Below are 26,389 nucleotides of genomic sequence, written 5' to 3' on the forward strand. Positions count from 1 at the left end.
AATGGAGACATTAAAGATTCAAAACTCTATCAAGGAGCTTGGCTGTGAAGAGGATAACGTGGATAGGGAAGTAGCATCAGAGGACTATAGGGTTTTTGCAAATTGTTGTATTTTAATGGGAGAGATCCGAGTGTGTTCTGAACGCTGATAGGAAGGAAAGGAGAGATCCGAGTGTGTTCTGAACGCTGATAGGAAGGAAAGGCTAAAGACGTGAGGTGGGAATGGGGTGGGGTATGGAGATTCAGCAAAGAGAGAACCTTGACAAAGCTGAAGGGGATGGCCCCAGAGCAGGACAGGAGGAGACAGTCATCTTTTTTTGTAACACAGGTAACAAACACACATAGCAGGTAACCGCTATGAAGAATGGGAGAAGGAATCAGGGTGCCTCTTACCTCTTGCCCATTCGGTAACTAACTGGCTATACTATAGGTAGCTCATCAAAGATGTCTTTTCAACTACACGGAGTGTTCAAGAGTATTGTGTACAAATGTAATCTGAAAAATTACTGTTGCTAGATGATTACCCTAAAATTGAAGTAGCATAAAAATAAAAAATAGGCTAAATTTACATCTTTATAAATCAGCATCTCTTAACACTTGTGACATTCTTTAAAGGACAATCTACATGGAACAGTGGCTTAAGCCACTTTTCTTAAAGGAGAAATAGCCAAATGCCATCAGTAATTCTGGCCACGGTACCATGAGTACAGAAATGTGCCCAGTGAGGATCATGAAGAACTCACTCCTGACTCAACGAGCCAGAAAATGATAACATGAGCCAGACTAGCTTGGCCGGCGCTGGTTGTGCATTCTCCCCTTTTCCCCTGCTGACAGAATCCTGACTTTGTTCATTTCCAAGGTGAATAGGTGTTGTGGCCTAAGAGATGAGTCTTGGTTGGTCCAAGCCAATCTGGTTTAGGAATGGAGACAGGACACAATTCTTGCCAATAAAATGACATGGAGAAGTCTGCTGGAAGGGGAAGAGGCTTCTGGAAAAGTTTTCCTCACTCTTGAGAAAAGGAGCACAAGGAAGGAGCATAACTTTTCCGTCTCTGAATGCATTTAGCATCTGGGACGCTGGCAGTCATTATGGAATCTGGAGGGGAGCCAGCCCGGGAGGACAGAGGATGCACTCGGGATGCCAGAACAGAAGACGGAAAGAACTAGGTCCTACAGTGATGCCACCTGAACTGTTCCATTAACCAAGCCCAGAACCACCTTACCTTGGAATTTCCTGCTATGTGAAATAATTTTTTTTTCTATTTTTTAAGCCACTTCTAATTGCAGTTGCTTAGTATCGCAGGATGGAGCCCAAATGCCTGAACTGCATATGCAAAAGCAGGAACTGGAAACAGGCTGAAGACAGGAGAGAAGAAGTATTTGCCATTCTATGAATAAGAGTCATTTTATTATGAGAATCCATTCAATAAAAAGTAAGAGGGAAAGGGTTCTGATGGGAAGGAAGGAGACAGAAGATTGGGGGGGAAAGGCAAGCTGCAAACAGAGCATGAGACAAGTCCTATTAATGCCTCTTTTGCCCACTCCATCCTTTGGGGAAATGGACTGTATTGTATTTATCTCTCTAATACCCTGTGTGTCCTTGATCATTAACTTTTACTTCTCAGTCTGTGACTCATTCCCAGTCTCAGACATCAGAATCCTGCTAATAGTTCCTGAGAGAGAAAAAACACAAATACCAATTACTCACTGAGGATATCCACTCCTTCCAGGGTGGAGCATTGACAGTTCATTAAATGGACTAGACATTCTTCCCTGCTCCCCACTGAAGGCTGTCCAGATACCTCCAGGGGAGAAATGTCTGTTTCATCAACCCTAGCGGCTCATTCACACCTAGGGATTTAAAAATCACCTCCTAAACATACTACATACACAGTTCTAACCTTTACTACTCTGTAGTCCTGTTCAGGTGCCTCCAGGAAGGCTACATTTTAATGTCTCTGTACTCCTCTACCCCTGCCTATAACCTCGAATTCATCATGCCCTCAATGGGGCTAATCTTCATCCAAATACACTCTCCTTACCAGTTACCTCATTTCTGTCTAGGATAGGCACCACTAGACAACTGGGCTCATTTTGAAGCCTCCGAACATCTAACTGCTTGCTCTTTCAAAGCATCTCTCAGATTCGTCCACTCATTTCAACGCCCATTGTCTCCATCATAATCCAGACACTCACATGTCCCACTTCAATCACACCTCAGCTCAAGGTCTCTGATTCTACTCTCTCCTACTTACCACTTGCTTTGTCAACATGTCACCTCTCCACTCAGGAACCTGCCTGCAGTGGATCTCATTTGCTATGGCACCAAGCCCCAGCTCTTCTGGGAGGGGTTTCAAGGCCCTCCCTAATCTGGCTCCACCATATTCTTCCACTGTCTTGCAGTCAGACAGACAAGCTAGACACTGTCAAATACACACACTGTGTTCTTTTAGCTCCGGGCTTCCACCATGCTGGCCTGTGTGTCTCTGCTTTCCTAATCCTTCTCATTCCTCTAGGCCCATCTCTAATCTCCCCTCTTCCCTGAAGACTTTGTAACCATCCCAGCTCTTTCTCCTTTGAACTGCCAGTACCATACGCTTTAGCATCTAACTGTCCCACTAAAAGTCCATTTTCTTTCCCTGGCTGGGCCACACTGCTTGTTAGACAAACCTTGTCCTACACGTCTGAGTGTTCCTCACAGTACCTGGTAGAGTCCTGAGCACTAGGTAGGGAAGAGATGACTATTTATTAATTGAATGATCAACATGCAAGGGGTACACCTTGCCTCTTTTTCTTATAATTTTAGTTATTGAGGAGCCTGGGAAGAAAGCAAGGGGCAGCTATGTCCTGCAGCCCTTGGAAAGCCTGGCACGCATTCCAGGAGATATCTGACAAAGCTGGCAGGCTCCCGTTTCCAGAATGGAGATAATCATTGTCCAAAGAAGCGTCACTGAACAGATGGTTCTCAGCAGCAAGGAACCAGAGTGGAAGCCAGACAGGAGCATGGGGCAGGGCAGTCGGGAACTAGATTTACCACTGTGGCTTCCTCCAGTGGAGTCACTTGGTGCCAGGGGAGGTGGATGCGGCTTGTCCATCAGCACGCCAGATGCGGGGGCTCCTCCCAAGGGGACAGAGGGGATGGAGTAAGGGCCGGGGACACCGGAGACAGAGGGAGGGTACCCGGCCTTTGCTGCTTTCCCTGCTTCATACACTGTGGAGGGAGATGAAGAGCAAGAGAGATTACATCATCCCACCCTCCACAACCCTCACACCAAAAATTCCTGAGGGTGTGCTTAAGGGAGCTCCTGGATGTATGCGCGGGCGTGTGTGCGTGTGTGTGTGAGTGTGTGTGTGTGTTCTACTAGTCCTGAATTGATTCATCGGAACCCCTCTCCCCCACTCTCTTGGACTCCTCCAGCGATGACATAAGGAATTACAGTGTTTAGTAGTACCTGGCAACTGAGTAATTAAGCAGTGCTGGGAGCTGTCACAGCAGCCTCCCCTGTGACAGCAGCAGCCCACTCTTAACCATGTTGCTGTAGGCTGCCTCAGCCCCTCTGGAGGAGGCCTAGCACTGGGTTGCCCAGAGCTGCTTCCAGGAGGCTCCCAACCTCTTCTAGAGAGGCAAAGCCAGCTATGTGCTGACACACGGCCCCGCTCTGTGAGCTCAAAAGCAGAGCAAACAATCTGACTCCTCGCGTGGAAACTGCTGTGTTCCTAAGGATATGAAAGATATACATTGTGTCTCTCTCCTTCAAGATGTTTATGGCAGGGTGCCAAACTTATTGCCTATATGGGCTTGGCCAGGGAGGTAAAATTGTGAATCCCCAAAGGAGCACTAGTTCCTTTGTGGACCATTTTGTCATAGGAGTAAATACAACTCATCTGTGTCTGGATGGGACCCAAAGGCTGTGGTTTGCACACGCTGTTGGTAAAAAGGAGGAGTTCTCTGCACGCACGAGGCATGATCAGAGAAGGTTTTCTCTAGTTTGGATGCCCGAGGAGAGGGCAAAAGCCTTACCCCGCAACCTCACCATCCTGAACCTGCCCTTCCTTTCAGCAATAGTGTCAGTGAGGATTCCAAATGCAGGGGTGATAGGTGTAAATCAGAAGCATGGAGAGGTGCCTGTAGGTGAGAAGGCAAACAAGAATGGTCATCTCAGGAAGCTGGGGGCTCCCAGCAGAGGAGAGTCTGGAACGATCGCTTTTGGGGTGGAAGGAGAGGCGGTGGAGAAGGCGCTCAGGGCACATAGCTGTCTGATGGCGAGGTGACATTTCTTTTGATCACTCTACATCTCCACACTCATCACTCTACTCACAGGCCTGCGGGCAGCAGCAGGAATCTGGGCAACATGGGCAGCGGATGTAGCAACAGCAGCTGTGAGGACAGCACTGGCACCAGCAGATCCCCACCAGGACGAAGAAGAGGAAGACTCCCAGGGTCACCAGGCCAACAAACACCCACTCTGGAAGGACGCACAGAGAAACCCACACTCGAGGCGGCCCCCCGCCGGGACAGGCCCCCTCTCACCAGTGCCTCCCTGTGAGATGAGTGAGTGGGAGGGACCTGGGGGAAGACAGTATCTCATAACAGGGCACGGAGCCCGCAGACTAAGGAGGAACTCTGAGAGTGAGAAGTGCAGACCCTCCCAGGACTGGGGCGTGGACAGCAAGGAAGGTTACCGGGGTCATACTGAGCACACATAATGACCAGTACAAAGTGATGCGGGAGGTTCAGGGCCCCTTCCTGGAAAAAGGGCTTACCTTACCAACTGTAGTGTAAGAACACCTATGGGACAAGAGCAGAGATTCCTGGCTAGGTAGAGGGGAGCTTTGCTTCCTGAGCTATTAAATGGTGGGTTCTGTGAATTCGTATGTTTTGTAGCCAAGTTAATCTTGTCCCTAAAAGTGTTAAGTCCTGAGAAAAAGTTCTCTATGTCTAGATGGTCTAAATCAGAACATATTTAGGTGGTCCATGTCCCTTGTGTATTCATCTGTTTTCCCTACTGAATGCCTCTTAACAGCTTTCCTGTACTCAGCATCAGTGCTGAGATCAAAACCCTTTGCTAAAGAAAACTAGAGACCTAGGCTCCGAAGAGAAGATCCTGTCCCTGTTCCCCAAGAATGGTTTGATCACACTCCAGCTGACCGTGCTACACAGCCAGCATGACCACGGACTAAAGTGGCTCAGGACTGGGATGACTGGGAAGGCTGTCACGTGTATATCTGACCATGTTTGTTAACGTCTGCTATTTTCACTGCTCTGCCAGAGGCTGAACGTGAATTTAATTCATTTGCCCATCCAAGAGATTAAGAGAAAGGAAACCAATCCATCTGGCTTAGTTAAAAATGACTGTGGCCCTGGAGTGACCTGATGTCATGCTTTTGGGACTTGGCTATAGGATCCAATGTCCCACTGTGGGGGGAGGGGCCTGGGAAGGACTGGAATGAGCCATGATTTCCTTTCAAAGCAAAAGATTAAAGCAATTCATTCTGATTGAAAACCATCTACCAAAAATCCCTTTGCAATCAACTTCAAGTACACATTGTTTTGTTTGAATTTTAGTTATTAAATATTCCTTCAGTGAAATGGAACATTCAGTTGGAGCTTGCGAATATGCTATTTTGGTTATATAAAGGGTTTTGTGATCATGATAAAGTTATTTGACCTTTGTCTAGAACATAATTTCCTCAGGGAGGAAACAAACAACTTACGTTTCCTGAATGGTCCTCCTCACTCACCCATCAGAAATACATTCAAAATAACCAGGTCACCCTCTATTCAGGAAGTGAGAAGGCCTTGTACCCAGCTAGAATGTTCTGGAGAACATTCTTGCTGAGGACAGTAGATAGATGAGGGCTTTGGCCTGTGCCTTAGCGCTAACATAATAACACAATGCGGCCTGAGATAGATATGGGCCCCGAGGATTAGCTGAGATGTGTGGTATGGTGGCTACAACTTGGGTCAGGCAGTCAAGGATAAAAGACTGGCAGGTTCCCTTGGAGAAACAAAGAATGTTATCCATGAAAGGATTCTTGGAGTCAAAAGGGAGAGAAATTCGGGAGACCAGGACCAGATATGAAAAATACAGTAACTTTTCCTTGGGACTGTGGGATATAACATCTAGTATGAAGCAATGCAGTGTAACAGTGTTTTTTTTGTGATGAGCAAATGTGTACAAATTGATGGAACTCTGGATAAGGCGGATCACCAAGAAATATCTATTTGCGTCCTTGGGATCGACCTCGGTGAAAAGAATGTCTGTATTTGGGTTGGCCAGCTCATGGGAAAGGATCAGGAGAATTCACGGAAGAATAATTAGTGAAGCTCAACTGTGAAGACTCTGCATGCTTCTTAAAACCTGAATCAAGTCAAAACCAATCGCCAGGATTATCTTGTTTCTCTCTTTTGCTCTCAGTTATTAAGCAGCTCTTAACCCTTTGGCAGAAGCTCTCCAAAGCAAGGCTGAATCATATCCTTTCCCATTCCCTGCCTTTGGTTATGTCCTCTCCCATAGTTCATTCTTGTTTCTCTCTAATCCTCCTTCCACGATGGGCTATAGTGCAGCATCAAACTGATGTTGGCTTGTCTAGCTGGTATGTCCAACAGAAGCTACATAAAAAGACAGAGGTGTACATTCGGTGCAGGTGTCCTTGAGATAGGGTCCATGGACCCCAGGGACTTAGGGGGCCAAGCAGCCCCTGAAATTGTATACAAAGCAATGTAGATCTCTAAATGTGTACTTTTCAAGGGAGGAGGGGTGCATAGCTTTCATAAGGTTTGAAAAAATGTTTTGATAAAGTTATAAAAGGCAATTCAGAGTAACATGGTTGTACACTAATGAATGGGTAAACATAAAACTTAGGGAATAAGGAATGCAGATTAATAACCACTCCGTTAAGGATACTTATAGCTATCTGGGTGCAGCTGAGATACTGAGATTGCGAAAAGGCCTGCATACCTGACACTGAAGGACTGGGTCCCCATCTCAGCCTATTTTTAATTACCATTATTCTTTTAGGGCCTAGTAACAGGAGAAATACAATTTGGAGGCTCTTCCAATGGGCTTAATTTCATCCTGGAGAATACCACAGACATATATAGACAAATGTACAAATAAATTAAAGGAGCAATTAGTAACTAATGCAGAAGCAAGACAGATGGAGGGATAGCAAATTAAGCAAATACAGAGTTAAATGACTGAATACCTGGCATAATCTCCACAGCAAAACTGGGCAAGAGATCAGCAAGCAGCCCTGTCCTGCCTAAAAGAAGTGGAAGGAAAAGAAGAAGTAAAGAGGTTACTCCAAAGGAAAAACACAGCCTGAAGCCTAGCTCCAGTTAGCACCATCCCTACATGGGGCCATTGATCCATGCTGTCTGTGTTCTGAGATGCACGTCACCAAGGCTGGGCTCAGTCAAGAGAATGAGCTTCTCCATCAATCTTTGGCAGCCATCTAAGAACTCTGCACCTAAACCAGGCAGAAGCAGAAACAGAAATTTCTCTCCAACTATTATAGAAGGAGGAAATCTCTGCTTCAAATATGAAAAAAACCTGCTTGAGCAGACTGACATATACCATCTCCATTCATTTATACATCCTACTCCACGTATATTATTGGAAAGTCAAACCCGTCTGTATCCAAACGTTCAACCTACATTTTCGTACATCCATACACAGTCCCATGTCCATATAAAAACAAAAGTACATATTTGGTTTTAACTCAGAATTATCTCCCTACATGATTCTATTTATAGCCTAAAGATATTTCAATGATTAAAGTTTTCAAAGGCAAGGAAATGATAAAGCTAGATCAGTTATACGCTCTTCGACACTCCTTCTGGCTTCAGAAATACTCTGTACATATGTATATGGTATGGCTTTTCCATACGGCACCCACAGCTGGCATGGTGTGGACCCAAGTGCCTTCTGCGTGATATGGCACAGAAGCTTAAGGGCTGGTGTCAGAACAGGTGCCCCTCGGGGCTCTGAGAAGCAAAGAGCTGTGCAGGAAACAACACACTGGAAGAGGTTGGGGAGGAGGTTAGTCCTTTTAAAAACTAGCCCGGTTTATATAGAAAGAAGTGCTGAATGCTTCCACCATGTTCTCATATCCACGTAAATATAAAGGCTGTAATAGGACTTCTGCCCTGTACCAGGTTCTCTCTATCACAGTGCAGCCTCGCTAAGAAACAAGTTGCACTAGGAAACAACTAGCAAACTCGCTTCCTTTGAGGCTTGTGATGGCAAAAGGTCACTATGGTTCCTAAGCCTGCAACCGAATCTTACTTCACTTATGGGCATGACATACGCTTCTAGCACAGCTCTGTCCAGTAGAAATATAATGTGAGCGACCAGTAATTTTAGCTTTTCTAGTAATCACATTAAAATAGTTTTTTTTAAAAAAAGATGAAATTACCTTCATAATATTTTTACTTGTACCAATGTAGCCAAAATATTAATACTTCAAAGGCTCTGTAGCCACACATCACTATTAGAAAACACACCTCTAGGGGTCTGGTCTCTTTGGTTCATTAGAAAACTTTTCCTGTTGAAGTTTGTTGAGGTGCATTAGAGAAAAAGTTACCCATGTGTGTGGTTTATATTTTGAGTCTAAAGGTCATAGTTGGTCACCGATCCTCTCCTCTATCAAATCACCCCATAGAAAAGCAGCTCTGACAAAAGTCAAAGAAAAAGAAGTTCTTCCGAGGCGCTAGGAGAGGATGCTGCAGCAGGGGCAAGGTGTTAGGGAGTCAGGTAAAAGGGCTCTTTGCTCACTTTATTTTTCTTGGCTCTCCTCAACTATACAAGGCCAGTGTGGTAAAATGTGTCCCAGTCATGTCTCCTGCATGGGTCATGGTCCCACATTTGAAAAGTTAATCAGTACCAGAGTACATTCCAAGGAAAAGAAAGCATGGAGTGGGCCACTAGGTTAACTCTGTTTTATTTTTTATTTAGTTATTTTTTTGGCCACGCCATGCAGCATGTGGGATCTTAGTTTCCCAACCAGGGATCAAACCCATGCCCCCTGCAGTAGAAGCTCGTAGTCTTAACCACTGGACCGCCAGGGAAGTCCTGAAGTTAGCTCTGTTTTAGGTTTTGGCAAGAAGGGTTTCCTTCTTTCTGTCTTCCATCTTGCGCAGCTGACACGGTAAGGGTGGTTTGGTGCTTGCAAGGTCTCTTGGAAAGTCAAGTGGGAGCCAAGTAGGTCATTGGAAAAGGGCATCTTGAAGGAGAGATGGGCTAGCCTTTGGCCTAAGCCAACCTGAAAGGCTAGGAGTCTCCCCAAGGCTCACACGTGGTCTAGTCCATTTTCCTAGGATAGGCGACCAGACAGGGATTTGGGGCCAAAGTCCAAGCAAGTGATTAAGAGCGTGCGTTGGTCTCACATGGAATGTTCTCTGTACAAATATCTCTTGGAAGTTCAACAAGGCAATAGACAGGTGGGCAAGGATTTGGGATCTTGGACATCTCTTAAAGGCATAATTAGTATTAATTACAGCCAACAGCCAATGATCAAGAAGTGAATATTTTAAAAAAAAGTCAATATACTGTGCTTTTAGCAAAACAGTTATCAGATGCTTACTTAATGGTGTTTTTTTTAATATGGACAGATTAGTACTTCTAAATATATCTTACTGTATATAGTAAAATGAGAAGCTTTTATTGTGTTTACTCTCTAGTTCTCAAGCCTACCACTGTTTTAAACATCCCTATATGTGCTGTAGCCCAAATCATTAATTACATTCATAACAGAAATGTTATTGATGATATAAGCTATCGATTTGCATATAATTTCTCACAGGAAATTAGCTATGTGATAATAATTAACTATAAAAAAATCCATACATTCAAGGAGGATATGGTACTCACACATATTATATAGAGCATATTCTATTGGAGTAAGCAGTAGACTGGCTGGGAGTCAGGGTACTGAAAGCAGCTTTGACATCAGTTTACTTGGTGACCACTTCGGACAGATTACTTCCTCTTTCTAGGACTCAATTTTCTCATGAGTCAAATGATGCGGTTGAATGAAGAGATCCATAAATAGGGAGACCATACATCTTGGTTTGTCTGGGACAGTCCTGGTTTATGCCTGTTGTCCTGGTGTAATTATTAATATCACCCCTTTTAATTCCAAAGGGTTCTAATTTGGACAATTATTTAGATGGTCACCCTATCCATAACATTTTCAGTTCTCAAATCTGATATTTAGTGATCAGAGTTGCAAACTCAATTCCATATATTTATACGGACCAGTAGATAATGCAAACAAGTGCAGCTGGTCAAATGTAATACAACTGGGAGCAGCTGGGCGTGTGGCAAATGGCATATTGTGTCTGTAGGGGCTGCTTCTATGCACCTCTAGCCAATTGTTGCCTCACAGAAAAGTGTCTTCAGGGTTGCAAATCTTCCTATTTTTCAAGATTAGCCAGACCCCAGATTTTTATGTGAAATATCCTGATTTTCAAATGTTGGCAACTGATTCACAGATTTTAAAAAATCACTGGACAAGCCATACAAAATATGTTTTGGGACTGTATAGAACCCAGAGGTCATGTGCTTGCAACCACTGCGGGGTATATATACACAGATATAATTATGATGGATAAAACACAAAAGCTGGATTTTCCCACCTGCTGTTTAGAACGACACCATGATGGTGTTCTGACACTACTGCACACAGAATGTTAGTGAATATAAGCTCTAGGCACCTATGTTCAAATCAAAATCTGAAAGCAACAGTATGACACACCAAATTGTTAGCCCTTATTTCTGGGGCACTGGAATGGGCATCATGGAAGAACAATGAAGGGGCTTTCATTTTTTTAGATTTTTTTTACACGTGTAATTGAAAGTTAAAATAAGAAACATGGACAGGAGATTCACAAAGCTTGTCACTCCAACAGAAAGACATCCATCAAGCTTCTCATTCTCCCTGAAGCAACGGCCAATAGCTGACACTTCAGAAGATGGGGAAGCCTTCCCATAATGCACCCATGTAGTGTTAGCCCCAGGGTGGTGTGGGTGACAGACTATGGCAGTAAAGTGGGTAAAATTAAATGTCTTCAGAGTTTGGGGGTAGCAGATTATACCACTATGTTATGTCAACAGTAGAGAGGGAGAGAGAGAGCAAAGCTCTCTGGCTTTTATACCATGACCTATATTTTCCTGGAGCTAAAGGCATTTTAAAAAGTGAATTTATGCTGGAATCCTATATTTCTAAAAGTCATTTTGCTTCCAGCTTCTTGCTTAACAATTCCTAAAAAATGCTGTTGCCACTTAGAAATGCTCTAACTTTTCTTCCTATTCTACTCTATTCTGTCACATCCAATGAAGGTCTGATGTTAGACAGTCCAAACAATTGCAGTAAATACATTCCAGATTTCAGCAGCACTTTACCAACACTTGTGAATCACTGTCATTCTTCCAGGATTCAGTTAGAGTGGCAATTACAAGTCACTTTAACGTCTAAGAAAAGGATGGAAAACAGACCCAGCAAATAGAAAGCCAAATTTACTCTTTTCAAACCCCAGCTCAAACTATGAGTAGAAAGTACAGTTTTCACGTAAGCACTTCAGAGTTTTCCCCAAACCTTGCAGAATCCATTACTTTTAAGAAATTTCCACATGAATAGACCAAATGAGTCAGGCATACTACTAGTTTGTACACGCACACATGCAAGTGTCAGTATCATTCCATACGGTCATCAACATCATAGCCCAAAACATTCATGTATTTTGGGTTGGATGACGAGGGCAGAAACAATCACTTTGATAAAACAACTTACAGATTTTACCTATATAATTCCCTGTTTCAGCTGTTTTCTGCCACTGACACCTTGAAGTTATCCCCAACTGAACTCTCGGTACATATTCCTGAGAACAAGTTCACTTCTGGAATGTCTCCAATTCATTCATTCAACAAAGAAATGTATATTGTGCCTGGTGGACACGCAGAGAAGAACAAGACTTGATCCCTATGCTTGAAAGCCTCAGGCTCGCCCACGCAGCTTGTCCAGCAGTGTGAGGCTAAGAATTCGGCTTTACTTCTCTTGCTTCTGGGTCACATGACTTACCAAGGTCAAAGGACTTTCTTCCTGCCAAATCCCGTTTTCATTAGCTTTTTTTTTGCATTTTTGACATCAGGTTCCCCCAGTCATGAGGCCTTCCCTCAGAGGCACAGTCCTTGCCTGGTTTCCCACTCCTCTCCTACCCATGGCATTATATTCCTATATTTCACAACAAACCATGTCCCGGTGACATTTCTCCAAGGTTCTGATACCCTTTTCTTGGCCGGTCAGGCCCTCAATGCAGGATGTACTTACCTTCTTTACTAAGATAACCAGCTAATGAACTTCTCAATCTTCTGCTTCATTCAAATTCTTACCACACACAGTCTACAAGACTCTGAAATATGTTCCGACAGAGCCGTGTAAGAATACTGCCGTGAGAGGCTGCATCCTCCTCCATGGTCCCGGTTTCATGAGAGCACTTGTCTCTCAGCTGCCATGATTCCTTTACATGTGCCTCCGCTAGCAGGATGGAAACCCCGCTGCCTCCCCAACAGCGTGGCATGAGGAGACACCTCACCCGTCAGGACCTTGAACTTTTCCCAGTAGTAAATCCCCATTGTTTTCTATGCTGGGCTTCTGATTTACTGCTCACGTTAGTGCCTTTTATCCAGCTCAAATGGACTCTTAATGAGAATATGAGGGAACCATTCATTCATTCAGCACTATTCTATGTAATGGAGAACGTTTAGCACCCCTGGACTCAGGGCTCAATGCCAGGAGCATCCTCTACTCACTGGAATATCCCCAAATGCCATCTTGCCATCTCAGGGGATTGAAGCACCGCCTCATTCCACCCCCACAAGCTGAAAGCCACGAGGCTAGGGTATTTTCAAGGCGGCCATTACACAGAGATACAATATGTGCCCCAAATTGGTTTTTGTCTCTAGTCTTAAAACTTAAATCCAAGCTCTGATCATTAGTCCAAGTTCTAGATGTAGGACAAACTTGTTTTCAGATCCTAGATCGGCTACTCAATTATTTGATGACAAAAGACACATTATTTAATGCATTGGACCTTATGAAAAGAAGGGAAAACAATACTGCCTTTGTCCTTGTGATGTCAACACTGCTGACAGCACAGTTATCTCCATTCATTTCTTTGAAACGTACTAACTTGGAGTCCTTTTCAGTTTTGCCGATATATCATACAAATGAACTTTCTGTTCGGGATGATCTAGAATGTTTTTCTTCCCCAGCTTCTTGAGGTTCCCTTCTTTTCCCTTCTGCTTAATGGACATCTGGGCTTCATCCCACTTCCAGGCTTTCCTAAGATGCCCTGGATCCATTTTCAGGGATGTACTGTAGCCACCCGTGACCTCTCAGATCCTAACCCTCTAAAAGGTTTCTCTCCTAAATCTTTGAGGAGAGCAGATGTTTTTCTCTGGCCCTTTTAAGTGTCAAGTTGTTTCTATGGCTGTTTGGAATCCCCCCACGTTGGAAATTTCCCAAGGGCACACACATCCCTGTTTTTATTCTATATGCCTAGGGCAACCATGCATTCAATAAATAAAGATTATGATTATCCATCACAAATGTGGATATAGCCTCCCTTTCTTTTATATGTAAACTATGTATTTAAGCATTTCATGTGTGTTTTTTTTCTTTGTCCCTTTCGTTTTAGCTCACTTTAAATTATAGTGAATAATTCTCCCAGTGAATTCTCTCCACAAAATGAGTAGTATCAGACCATCTACAATTAACTGTTCATAAATGCTCCAGCCTTTTCGGCAGTGATTATAAGCTTGGCCTAAGGCACTGACTTCTATTCACACAGAATTCTAAAATCAGGTTGTATTGCCAGAAAGGATCTCGGAGGTCATCTAATCCATAACCCACTCTATGTTTTCAGGAACCTGAAGCTCAGAGAGCATAAGAATCTTACCCAAAGTCACACAGCTGACTAATAAACCAGGAGTAGAACCTGGGTCTACTCACCCCCATCCCTATCTTTTTTCCCCAGTATCTGACTCCCCCTCAAGCTTTGCTTATTCTTAATTTAGAAATGTTAGACATGTGCAGCATTTCTAATCTCCTAGTATCTGCAGTGAGCAACACAGAAATTTATGTTTGTGGCATTACTGCTCTACTTACATAATTAAAGTATAATGTCTGGATATAGGAGTGTTGGAGATGGCTAACGATTTCAGCACCTTTTAAAGCTGTGACCAGAAAATGATTACTGAATACATCATAACACAGTATGAGCTAATTAAAAGGCATTCACCATGCTGCTATAAACTAATAAACAATAATAAAAATGATTGCAAAGCACTCTGCCTTTGCAAAGTGCTATAGTGATCCAACCCCCTAGCCCTCAAGAGTGAGTAGATGCAAAGTGTTATTAGTAATATAACGTGCTCAACTTGGCCTGAGATGAAATGACTAAGACAGTTAGATTTGATTCCAAAATGATATGGAGCAGGGTGGGATTTAATGGAGGGAGGAAATTGAGTTTCTTGGTGCCCAGTGTGATTTCCTGAGCTCCCTGTGCTCCAACCATCAGACCTGCACAGACACTTCAGATGCAAAGATAACAGGAACGGCTAGTTTCCTTAACCCAAAAAGCCCAGGTGGTCCACGGCAGACACGGAGGGGCACACAGCTTGGTAGGTCTCGGGTTGTCAGAGTTCCTGCCCTTTCCTCCGTGGCCAGCCCCCTCTCGGTGTGAGGGGCGTGAGCATGGAGCATTTCCCAGAGCAAATTCTGAGGCACTGCACCGTGTGAACTCAAACCTGCACACTTGAATAGCGGCAGCTGGCTTTGGAGAAAAATGCCATGGCTGTCTCCTGACCGGCTTTCAAGGGCTGCCATTCTTTCTTTCCAGGGCTGAGCCGATTTTCGGCGACACCCGCTCTCCCGCGGGCCTCCAGGGCCTCCCCTCGGCGGGGCCCGTCCCCTCCCTCCCGCGCACCGGCTTCGCATTTTTGCCGCCTCCCGGCTCTGTCGACTACAATGCGGCCGGCGGGCTGACCCAGCTGCTCCAGCTCCCGCCTGGGTAACCACGGCAACCGCGGGCTTCAGGAATGCTCACTAATTGAAGGCCGAGTTTCCTCCCACAGTGATGAGCAACAAGTGAAGCAAAAATAGTGAGGCGGGATAAAGGCTTCGAGGGAGCGGGGGAGGGAGGGGAGAGCAGTCGCAGAGCGGGACTGGGTGCCTGGGGGTGAGGGGAGGGCAAACGGCGCCTTCAGCACCTCGTTTGTTCTCTTCACAAACCCAGGGCAGTGAAGAACCTTAAAGGACACCGTTTACCCGGCAGAAATCTCAGCACACGTTTTTCAGTGAACAACTGTTACTGCAAACCACCACCTCTTTGCCGGGCCCCTTTGCTTCTAGTAAGTGAATGGAGATGTGCACATCCCTAGGTCCCCATAATTAGAATGCCAGCTAACACCCAGGGTGCAGCAGGTGAAGGTGAGCTGAAACTAATTTGATCCCAGCTCCTCTGGATCTTCTGTTCTCTTCAATCAAAAGGAGAACTTTCCAGGTGATCATCTCTAAAGATGGGGTGACCATCATACCAGTATGCCTGTTGTCTTGACATAAATTAGTAAAAGTCTCCCCTTTTCACTCTCAAGAGTATTCTCATTTGGACAATAAATGATAAGGTCACACTATCAAAAGTCTTTCCAGGCCCATCTAGATCCTAATCCAAGCCTTAGGTGCTCCCCAAACCCTTCCAGACTTCATCAAATGGCCTCTGTGACCTAATCCTTGTATTTAGGTTAGGTAGTAAACACCCTGTAATTAACAGAGAAACGGGGGCTTCCAACAGCTACCAAAACATAGCAACCAAAGGTCGGCATGCTGGGACAGAACACCCTGAAACCCACTAGCGGAAAGATTCCCACAGGGCCGATTAGGGTCACCACTCGCAAGGCACTGCACAGATGTCACTGAGAAAACATGAATCTATTAGTAATAGGATTGCCAATTAACAGATGGCTCATTAAAGCCTCTGCCCATGGAACGGGCTAAAAGAAAATCAGCTCTCTAGGAGGAGTCCCGGAACACAGAATTCCCTGAAGAGGGTTCCCTCAAATTAGGGATGACATTCTGGCAATGAGATGTGGGGTATAGGAATCGGTAGGAGAAGGGAACTGACATTTACTGAGTTCGTATTCTGTGTTATTTCATCCTCATACTAGGTCTTCCATGTGACTTTCATTTTCCCTCCCCCATTTTTACAGAGGAGGAAACCAAGACTCGTCAACACTGACTTACTGAAGGTTATATTGATGCACCGAGTCCACAGATATCTGACCCCAAAGCCCGTGCTCTTCACAGTGGATCTTATCCAGTAACCAGATTGACCTTTGGTCAAGATCAGGGTTTTGCAACCTTGGCACTATTCACATTTGGGGCCAGATAATCCTTTGTTGGGGGTAGGAGGGCCACCCTGTGCATTGTAGGATATTCAACAGCCTCCTTGGTCTCTATCCACTAGATGCCATGCTACCCCACAAGACGGGACAACCACAATGTTTCCAGACATTGCCAAGTATCGTCTGGGTGGGGGTCCAAAGAGGCCCCTCTTGAGAATCAGTAGCCTAGATATTTAATATCAAATATAGTTTTAATCTTTTCTTGTATTGTTCTCTCATTGCTTCAGAAATATAATGCTTATCTTTACCAAAAGACAGTAATTTTCATAGGGACAAAACAGTGCCATTTTAAAATTTTGTATCCTCACTGTGCTAGGGACATAGTATGCAAAAGAGACTGGTTAAAAGTTAAATCGTAATGCAAACGCAAATCACGCTTGAAGCAAAACTGACTCTATCGCATGGTGCCTATCAAAGAGCAAGGTTGCGATTATGCCGTGGAGAGGTCTGAAGGCCAGAAGAGGCTTCTTGCAAAGGGTAAAAGGCGTGATCCCTAGTCTTTGGAACAACCCCAAACCCCACTCCACTGCTCAGATGGTAGAAAGTTCATTTTTGGCAGCCATTAACCAGAATCAGATGCTAGTTGATGCCTGGTTGACTTTTCTGCCTCCGCCTTCTCCTCCACCCCTTCAACAGTTTTCTGGTTCTTCTCAAAACCAAAACCCACAGAGGCATCTAGGTAAGCTCAGGGCAGAGTAGGCCAGCTGGGAGAAAAGCCAGCGGGGCTGGGGCCTAAAAAGCTCCCTCCCATTATAAGTTTTGTGTCCCCACTTTCATGGGAGGCAGTGCAGTTATCTCAGGTCTTCAGGAAATCCGAAGATAGATAGGGTAGGTCCATCCTGCTAGAGGAATCAACTCCCCTTGACGTCTTTCATGTGAAGCCAAGACATCTGAAGTATAATCAAGTCTGCAAAGGAAAATGTGGGCACAGCCCAAATGGAAAGATATTCCAAAGGAGTAACCCCCAGATTTATGGCTAGAGTGTGACTCGGTAATTAATTCCTTCTCTCCCTTTTGCCAGGAGTCAACTTCTCTTTCTTCTCCTCCAATTCTTTCCCCCTCTTCCTCTGTTTGTAAATCTTTGAGAGAAACAGCAGCAGCCACTCTCAGAGATCAAAGTTTGAGCAGGCAACAAAGACCTCCGAGGAGGAGGCTGTTGCCATGGGAACTCTCTGAGCTGAAGCCCTTTTAATCGGCAAATCTCCTGGTTAGCAGCTCAGGCTAGGGCTGGTAAAGAGGAAGAGAAGGGGAGTCTTGGCAACAAGTAGCCTTTCTAAACAGCCAGAACTCCACCTGGGGGTGGAGGTAGGACAGGATTCAAATTGAGGCAGCACTGACACGGGGGTGAGTGCCTGAGTATTTCTGCACAGCCATAGAAACAGACTTCCATCAAAAATCCCTAAAGCCCGTGACAAATTCCGAGATGTCCCCTCCCAAGAATTCCCTGATTTCTTATTATGTTCTTAACGGCTTTTTAATACTAATGGGCAGAAAGGTTGATTTTAGACTGGAATAACACTTTCAGGCGCAGTATTGTGAATAATGTGATTTTTTTAAAAAAAATTAATGCATGCCTGTTTCTCCACCTCTTGTCTGGGTAATATATGTTTACTTCTGGATAAGTCACAGGAGGAAATGGAAGGAAAAATAGAAGCACGACAGGAAAACAAAGGTAATTCTGTGGCATTACCTTCACATTCTGTGGCATTATTCTTCACAGGGAATAATCAATCCCAACTTAGCGCCTACTCACAAGGACCTGCTGGGAACAAGCCTATTTCTGGCCTCCTGAAATAGCATGGCATTTGGCCTAAAAAGAAGCAGAAATTGATGAATTCCACAAAATATTAACACTGTGTTTTTGCCTGCCTGGCATTCTTTTCTTCTTCATTTGGAAACAAATGTCCAACTTCTCTTTAGGAAGCTGGTCCTTTACCCTTTTGCCTTCAATTCATGTGGTTCATTTGGGGCTGGTGGTACCCTACACGCCACCCCGCAACAACAGGACGTTTGCTGACACTGTGGAGAGAGGCAGTTTATCCTCCTGAGAGCAAAGGTGTTAAAGACCTGCTAGGGGCCAGGTTTGCAGACAGCCTGCCCAAGAATGTAGCTAACACAGAGGAGATAGAGATTCTTTAAAACATAATCTGAACACTGGGACTCAGCCATGCTTGAAGCTAGGAATACCCTTGGACTTATTGGTTACCTGAGCCAAAAAGGTCCCCTAAGCCAGTTTGAGAAGCTATCCCTTGCAATTAAAAGAGTTCTGAAGAACACAATAGTTAGCTCTGATGGTGAGAGTTTGAAGAGAGATTTTCTTCTTTTTCCGTTTTGTTTGAAATTTTTATAATAAACGTACCATTTTTTTCTAAAACAGAAACAATATTAAAACAGGACAGGAGTATTTGGGGCATCACCCTATACAGAGAATTAGTTCTGCAATCTGTGGATCTTTTAGATAAAGGCAAAATTATAGAAAGAATGCTAAAGCCATCTTGCTTATCCTAATATTTTGGACAAGAGAACCTGTTCCATGTTGAAAGCTCATCAGAGAGGGAGTCTCTATAATCTCCTTCAACCAACCATAATTTCCAAAAATTGTGATTTACCATTAGGAAAGTCTTTCTTAGCTTTAATTCTGAACACTCTCGGCTCATGTCCGGTTATTCTTTTCTCGGTCCACAGGCACAAGTGTTCATCCAGCCATATTTCCACTGGGGCCCTTCCCCTCCTTTATCTCCTTGGCCCTTAAAAAACAAGCTACCACATGACACATCAGAAAGAAGGGGTCAGGCCCTTATATTGTGCACAGAAAGAAGTAAGAACAAGGCGAGCTGCTTTTAGATTTTAAAACAACAACTTCCCTACTTGAGCCTTCCTGAATGGTGAAGTCCTTTTCCTGCCAGCTGGAGCTGACCAAGGGAACTTTATTCCTATCCAAACAGTGGCATAGTTCCAGGTTATAAACAGACTGTTCCCGCCACTGATCCCAGACCAATGTCTAATCTCAGGGTGGCAGATTTCTGGGCACTTCCACCCTCTGTGACTGTCTTCTGGTATGGCCCTACGATCCCAGACATCTGTCTAAATATTTCTAAGGTACCTGTCACTGTCATCTCAAAGCACCCTAAACACCATGTGCATTTCTACCTTCTGAATCATCAAAAAGAGACTAAAGAGTGTTCAGTATAGTGTTTGCATTTAGTGTTGAATCAGCAGTTATCCTCCCATTTCTCTGAATCACATCTTTGCATATTTCTGAAACCTCTGAAAGAAGCATCTGAAGCGATCTGTAGATGGTTCAGATGTATGGGGAAAAGAAGGTGGGTCATGCTCAGTGGGGAGGTCCACAATCTGAACAAAAACAGCTATGTCTTGGAAGTGAGAGCCCAGGTTAGTGGTTACAGGCATTGGTTATAGGTTTCACTGAGAAATGAAATGAGATACTAAAGCAGATCTGGGACAAGTAAAAATCTTTACCTATGGCCTAAAGCAGCAACAACATTTTTAAAAACATGACTTATGCAGGGGAGCGTTCTATAGCTTCTTAATATAGACAGGTCGTGTGGTATCGTGGAAAGAGATGAGGCTGGGAATCAAAACACTTGGGTTGGATCAAAGACACTCTTTTGGAAGGGGATAATAATTACAAAACCTGAACATTAATTTCTGCATTTGGAAAACAAGGGAAATAATGCCTGCTCTCCTACATTACAAGGTTATAATAGAAAAATTTTGCAAAGTCAAATTATTATCAGTGTACATTAATGTTAGTAGTAGATGTAGTAATGGCATCACTTTGGTGGATATTTATTGCTTTTGGGGGCATCTCACATCCATTCTCCCTTTTTTTGGTAACAGTGCCCCAATTTACTTTGGGGAATTAATTCTTCTCCGTATGTTGATGGCCTAGCCACCAAGAGCCTCTAATCTCCTAATGCTGAGCAGTGGACACCTACCCAACTGGACCAGCTGGACTCTCTCTCCTGAGACTGATTCTTGAGTGAGAAAATGCAAGATCAGAAAAAAAAAGAGATGAGTTGATTTTTTTAATGTCCATGGAGCCCTAAATACATTGTCTATTAATTCTTGCTACATAGACCCTGGAGCATCTCTGGCGGGGCAGGAATGGTGCTGTGTTCATCAAAACATTTTTACTTTCTTCCTGGACACAAACAAAATAATAGGAGAAGTAACCCATGTCACTGACAGACCTGACCCCTAAAAAGTCCCCCATGAATGACCTTCCTTACTTTTTCTTTCTGTGCAGCTGGGAGCAAAGTTCTCCAATACAGCAAACTAAAACAATGGAGAAGCCTAGACCCCTACGCCATACTTGAGAGGGAACTGCCCAGGTAAAAGCCTCCTAACCCACATCTGACTATGACAAGATGACGTAATGAACTTCTATGGTGGCAAGTCACTGAGATTCGGGGGTTGTTTTTACAGAAGCTAGTAAGTGTTACCCTCATATATTATCCTTTTTGGAGACTGATTTTCCAGCCTTTCTTTCAATTTTGATATCCTTCCAATGAATTCCTTTCCTGCCTAAGTTAGCCGAAGTCTACTTCTGTTGCTTTCAACCATAGTCCCGGATGGTTCTGTCACTAGTAAAAATTAAAATACCCAGATAAAGAATCATGACCGATGAGATTAAACCATGTTATATATCACTTGAGACTGTAGACATTTATTATATAAATACTTCATAAGTCAACAAATATATACTCAGCACTGATTAACATTTAAGAGTCACAAAGTAAATACTGGTTACAGATTCTGCCCATTTATCATTTAAAAAAACATTCATTCAAGCTTCTTTATTCTAGACACTCTGCTAAGCATTGCAGATAGAAAGGTGAATGAGATCTGGTTCTTGCCTCTGAAGAACTCATGTTCTAGGGCTATTGAGAAGCGTCCGATGTCGTAGGGGAAATCAAGACAAATACACATGCAGTACCTGTGTGGCCACTCACATGAAGTCAAACTAGAATATAAGACTGATAAGGTTCTGTCCTTGACGCTTTCCATTTTATATAATCTTCTCGAGTGACTCATCTAGTCTTTCATGGTTGTGACTATCATTCATGACTCTCAAATCTATTATCTCTAATCCTAGTTTCTCCACTGAGTTCCAGACCTATATTTCTAATTGTCAGCAAGACATCTCCACCTTGGTGTCCCACAGGCCTCTCATATTCCACATGTTTTCTACATCTGTGACTATTTCTGTTTTGTAAATAAGTTCATGTGTACCATTTTTTTTTTTTTTCTTAACCAAACTCATTCTCCTGCCTCTCCAACCTGCTTTCCAAACTGTGGCCTCTCTCTCGGTTGACGGAACAGTTGGCTACCCAGCTAGCTAGAAACCATGGTGTCCTTTTGACTCATCCCTCAGTCTCATTTTTTTTTAATGCATTAGTCACCAGGATCCATCAATTCCATCTTAGAAATGTTTCTGTGTTGTTTGTTCTCAATTCATTCCTCTGCTTCAGAATCTCATTCCCTTTTACCCGTGCTGCTGCACCTCCCCATAACCCATCCCCCTGTTCTAGCACTCCTCTCTAATACACTGTCCACCCTGCTGCTAATTATTGTTTTGACCCTGAGATCTAATTTCATTCCTCTGTCCTGATCATCCTTGGAGAAGAGCTCAAGTTTCAGCTCCTTCAAGCCTCCATCAATAGTTCATCCTCATTCTTGTGGAATTAGTCCTTTTAACCCTGACCTACTGCAAAAGACCAGAGTTTATTCCTGCTGGCTTCCTTGTGAGTGAGCACCACCCTGTATGTTCTTGTAACCAACCTGTAAGTCTTTTATCTCTGTCATGTGGACTGAATTACCGGGAGGTCATTTTCTCATTTATCAAGGTAGTCACATCACTCACATTCATCTACTTTTTAAACCAAGAATTTTAAAATTGAAATAAAGCTCAAAAATAACTGAGTTGAACACCTTTTCCTATACATAAGTGCCTGATATAATAACTCATAAAAAATCTTCCACCTTCTTAAGGATATAGAAATTACTACTCCTAAGAACACTGATTGTATCTTTAGATGTCTGATTGTTAACAGTTCTTTCTTTATCCTCAGATGGACTCGCTCCCTTTGTAACTTCCTAGCCACACAGACAGAGTAGGTTTCCAATCTCTCTTCTATACAATTTCACTTCAGATAGCTGGAGACACTTCCCATGCTCCCTTTCCCAAGTCCTCTTTCACTAGACCAAATCCTCCCAATTCCTCCTACCATTCCTCATATTAAGTTCAGTGGCTTATGGAGGTTGTAATTAGCAAACTGTGGACTCAGTTATCTTCCCACTGAGGTCTTAATCTCCTTGAGGATGACTTCAGAAATCAGGTTGCTCTCCCAGTCTCACATAAAAAGAATACCTAACAAATGGGCCTGTAGGATATAACCACCAAATAATTAGCATTCTTTAAACTGTGAGGGTACTTTGAAAAATTCCATAAAGGGGTGTCAAGACCGAGAAGACTCAGAATGTTGCATTTGGAAGTAAATACAGTACTTCCTGCACCCAGAAATTCTCATAGATTTCAAACTAACCCCTTTAATTAACTAACACAACTAGCATGGCACATTTACCATGCTTTCAACATTTCTAATTATTTAGAATAAATTTCTAATTAATGTGGAATATAGCAGAATTACGTGTTTCTCCTCCCCAAGAACCCTAGTATGTATCTGTTTATCTCACAGATATGCTGCTTCTACTGTGATGAGCTGATTTGCAGCATCCCCACTTTCCCTTTATGGTTCTTTTTAGGGTAACACTGATTTCTGTTCTTATCTTTTCTTCCATCTTTGTTGACCATTTTCATCTGAGTCTTCCTTTCACCCACCCTGTGGTGCTGAGGACAGCATCTTTGCCCAAGTTGCTTTGTATGTTTTGATCCAGAGCAATGCCCTTCATACACTTCAGCACATCCTCAGATGACAAGGCTTTCACTCTATTTATTTCCCCACATTTGCAGATCTGGGACCAAATTATTTAAAGTGGCTTTTACCTGGCCTCCTTTTCCTGCCCAGGCAATTACTTTGCTGCAAATGGTTGCACTGGCCAAATAACTGTGTTCACAATTAGCTAATTGCAGGCTCAATGAGCCACTTGTTCCTTCAAACTTAGACATTAGAGTTGTGTTATTAGGCAGAAATTTATCTTTTTATTCCCTACAGAGTCACAGCAGATCCCGAATCTGATTGCCCTGTAGTCTTTTACAATGTCAATATAAACCTTTTACATTTTTATTTCCTTTTGAATATATGTCGTATTTCCCATTCTTTTACAGATCACAGCAGTTAAGCTTCATATACTGGACTCATGTATTTAAGTAAACATGTATTTGAAATAATCTAACTGTCTAAAAAGGGCTAATTATTATTAATTAAAGGATTAATCATTAATAAATAATTATTACCTTAATCCATTTTGTAAACTATAAAATTAAGGCAAGCAGTACAGTTGACTTGCCAAAGTCATGATAGAGTAAAACTAAAAATCTTAAGCAAATTCCATTTTCTCCTGGGGCACTGAGTTTCCCACAGAGGGTAAAAATTAACCTTCAACCTCATTTGCTTCTAAAAGAAAGCACCTTAAATATTCCCCCCAAATTGTTAAGACCTGGTTTCTTGGAAGCTACAAAAAATGTAAAATGGCTTCAAGGATTTACCTTTTATCCTACAATTAATGTTGTTTCTTTTCTTAATTTCTGTATGTTTATTCTAATTTTTTTGTCCAGCCAACATTTACAGAGCACGAAATATGTGCTCAATTTTCAGTTTCATACAAGGAGGTCATCTCCCACTGATATTCCTCCAATCCACAAAAGAGAAAAGTACCCAAAAATAATGAGTTTTCATTTATGAAAAAATTAATATTAATAAGGATTAGATTATAGTTGCTTTGCGAATAACTTGGACACTTTTAGGTTTCAAGAAATTTGCCTTCCAATTAAACACTATTACGTCTCCCCCATAGCTCTTTTCACTGAGCACCTTTTATTATTAAAAGTTTACAGCCATCTTTCCTTAGGATTGTCTTAAGTGGAGATAATTGAATGGGAAAAGATTCCTTTGTCTCAGGAGATCCTAGCACACCAGCGAATTCTTATCTCTCAGCTGTCTCTACCCTGCTTCAAAGGCCTCTGGCATTTTCCTCAATCATTAGCATATGTAAAGAATAAGAGCAGAGAGAAATCAGGGTTAAAGGTGCAAGTGGAAAGGAGGGGAAAAAACTAAGAAAGCAGAAGAAACATTCAGGAAAATGGTAAAATGTGGGCCATAGACACCAAGAAACAAAATATAATAAATACAACTACTGCTCATAAAGAACATATTCTAAAACTGGTTTGTCTGTGCACCAAAGGTAAAGCCTGTGCGTGCAACCTGCTGACACACGCAGGGAGGAGAAGCGAGAAGAGGGAACAGTGCAAGCAGTCTAAGATGAAAATGTTACTGAGGGTTGTCACTTACCCAACACCAGCAGTTCCACCGAGTCCTCGTTCTTGCCCTCCAGGTCATCAGGGGTGGTGATGATACAGTAATAGAGTCCGCTGTCTCCCCACATGAGTTTTCCAATTTGAAGATCTGCATCTGTTATCACAAAGAGAAGGACCGGGTCCTAAACTCTGTCCTCTGAAGGAAAACACTAAACAATGGGGGGGGGGGGCAGCCCTTCTGGGTGTCTATAGTGTTCTATTTCTTTACCCTGATGGTGTTTGACGAGATGTTTGCTTTATTTAAAACAAACAACGAAACAATAATAAAAGCTAGCATCCCTAAGGGGTGAGAATTAGAGCGCCCCCAGAAACTGGTCTAGTTCCAGTCTGGTTTCTGGAATAGAAGACTGCTTTCAACCAGGCCTGCAGAGGCCCTTGAAAGCCAAGTAAATTCCAGAATTAACCTGGACTCCTGGAAATGAGCTGGGTTCACAGGAGTTCTTCAAAATTTGGAACTTTTCCTTGCCCAAAGCTGTAGGGAGCAGGAAAAAGGGTGGAACTGATGTAAAACTACCTGAGGCTTGGGCCATGGTATCTACCTGGCTCTGAAACTTGTACACATACATCCCTTCTCCCAGCAGAGGAAATTCTTAGGGAAGTCTGCTTTCTGAGTTAAGGAAAGGGCAATAAAGGCTGGTGTCAAGGTGTGAGGTATTTGACTGAGAAAGCTTTCACTAGAACCCATTTCAATTCAGTTCTGATAATAAATTCCTCAGGCTGGAGGTCAGGCTCATGAAAGACTATTTCCAAAGCTCATCTCTGTCTTCTCTTGATATTACAAGCCTCCATCCTTCCTCTCCACGCCATCCCATTAAAGCAATTTGCTAGGTTTCTTGATACTCCCATCCCCCATAAAATCAAAGTCTTGAGGGATTGAAAGGGCGCAAGGCTGACATCCTCTTGTATCTGGGAGGAATGGAACCAATCTTCCCTAGATTCAAAACAGAGACATTATTACCATGAACAATTGTGATCTCTCTGCCCCTGTAGAAATCTCCCAGGGTCACGGTCGAGCCCTGTTTGGAAGCTACCACTCGAACAGTCCTCCTACTGTCTAAACAATCCAAGTAGGGGTCCCATTCCAGGTTTCTTTTGCTGAGAGATTGGGCCCGGGGAGAAGACATGCCCAAGGATTCCCCCATGCGATCCTGGCAGTAGGACTTGAATTTCCACTGCACGACTGCAGGCTGATGGGAAGACGTGGAGAAGTGGCAGCGAAGCACAGTGGGCTGGAAGAGCATGGCCACCTTCTTCTTGTCGGGCACTGTGACCTGAAGGCCTCCAGCTATGGCTGCAAAATAGAATGAACATGTCCAAATGGTATCAGTGTCCTGGACCTCACCTCACATATCATAGGTGTGCCTTTCCACCTTACCTCCCTAACCTGTCTCTCCCCTTGTTTT

The 26,389-nt window shown here is 43.4% G+C and overlaps 1 protein-coding gene across 3 annotated transcripts in view; it reads right to left on the bottom strand.

Moving 5' to 3' along the window:
- The window catches only part of ILDR2 (immunoglobulin like domain containing receptor 2), a 58,726-nt gene that overhangs the window by 16,229 nt on the left and 16,108 nt on the right, over positions 1 to 26,389 (bottom strand). Inside the window, exons 2-6 of one of the 3 annotated variants that reach the window (XM_067728522.1) lie at positions 25,945 to 26,277; positions 24,961 to 25,080; positions 7,209 to 7,265; positions 4,319 to 4,465; positions 3,034 to 3,210 (exon numbers count right to left, since the gene is read on the bottom strand). In XM_067728522.1, coding sequence (XP_067584623.1) covers positions 3,034 to 3,210; positions 4,319 to 4,465; positions 7,209 to 7,265; positions 24,961 to 25,080; positions 25,945 to 26,277 — 834 coding nt within the window. The remainder of the gene's footprint in view (positions 1 to 3,033; positions 3,211 to 4,318; positions 4,466 to 7,208; positions 7,266 to 24,960; positions 25,081 to 25,944; positions 26,278 to 26,389) is intronic. The other 2 variants (XM_067728523.1, XM_067728524.1) reach the window with 2 other exon arrangements.

Source organism: Pseudorca crassidens, chromosome 2, assembly GCF_039906515.1.
Source record: "Pseudorca crassidens isolate mPseCra1 chromosome 2, mPseCra1.hap1, whole genome shotgun sequence".
Lineage (NCBI taxonomy): Eukaryota > Metazoa > Chordata > Mammalia > Artiodactyla > Delphinidae > Pseudorca > Pseudorca crassidens.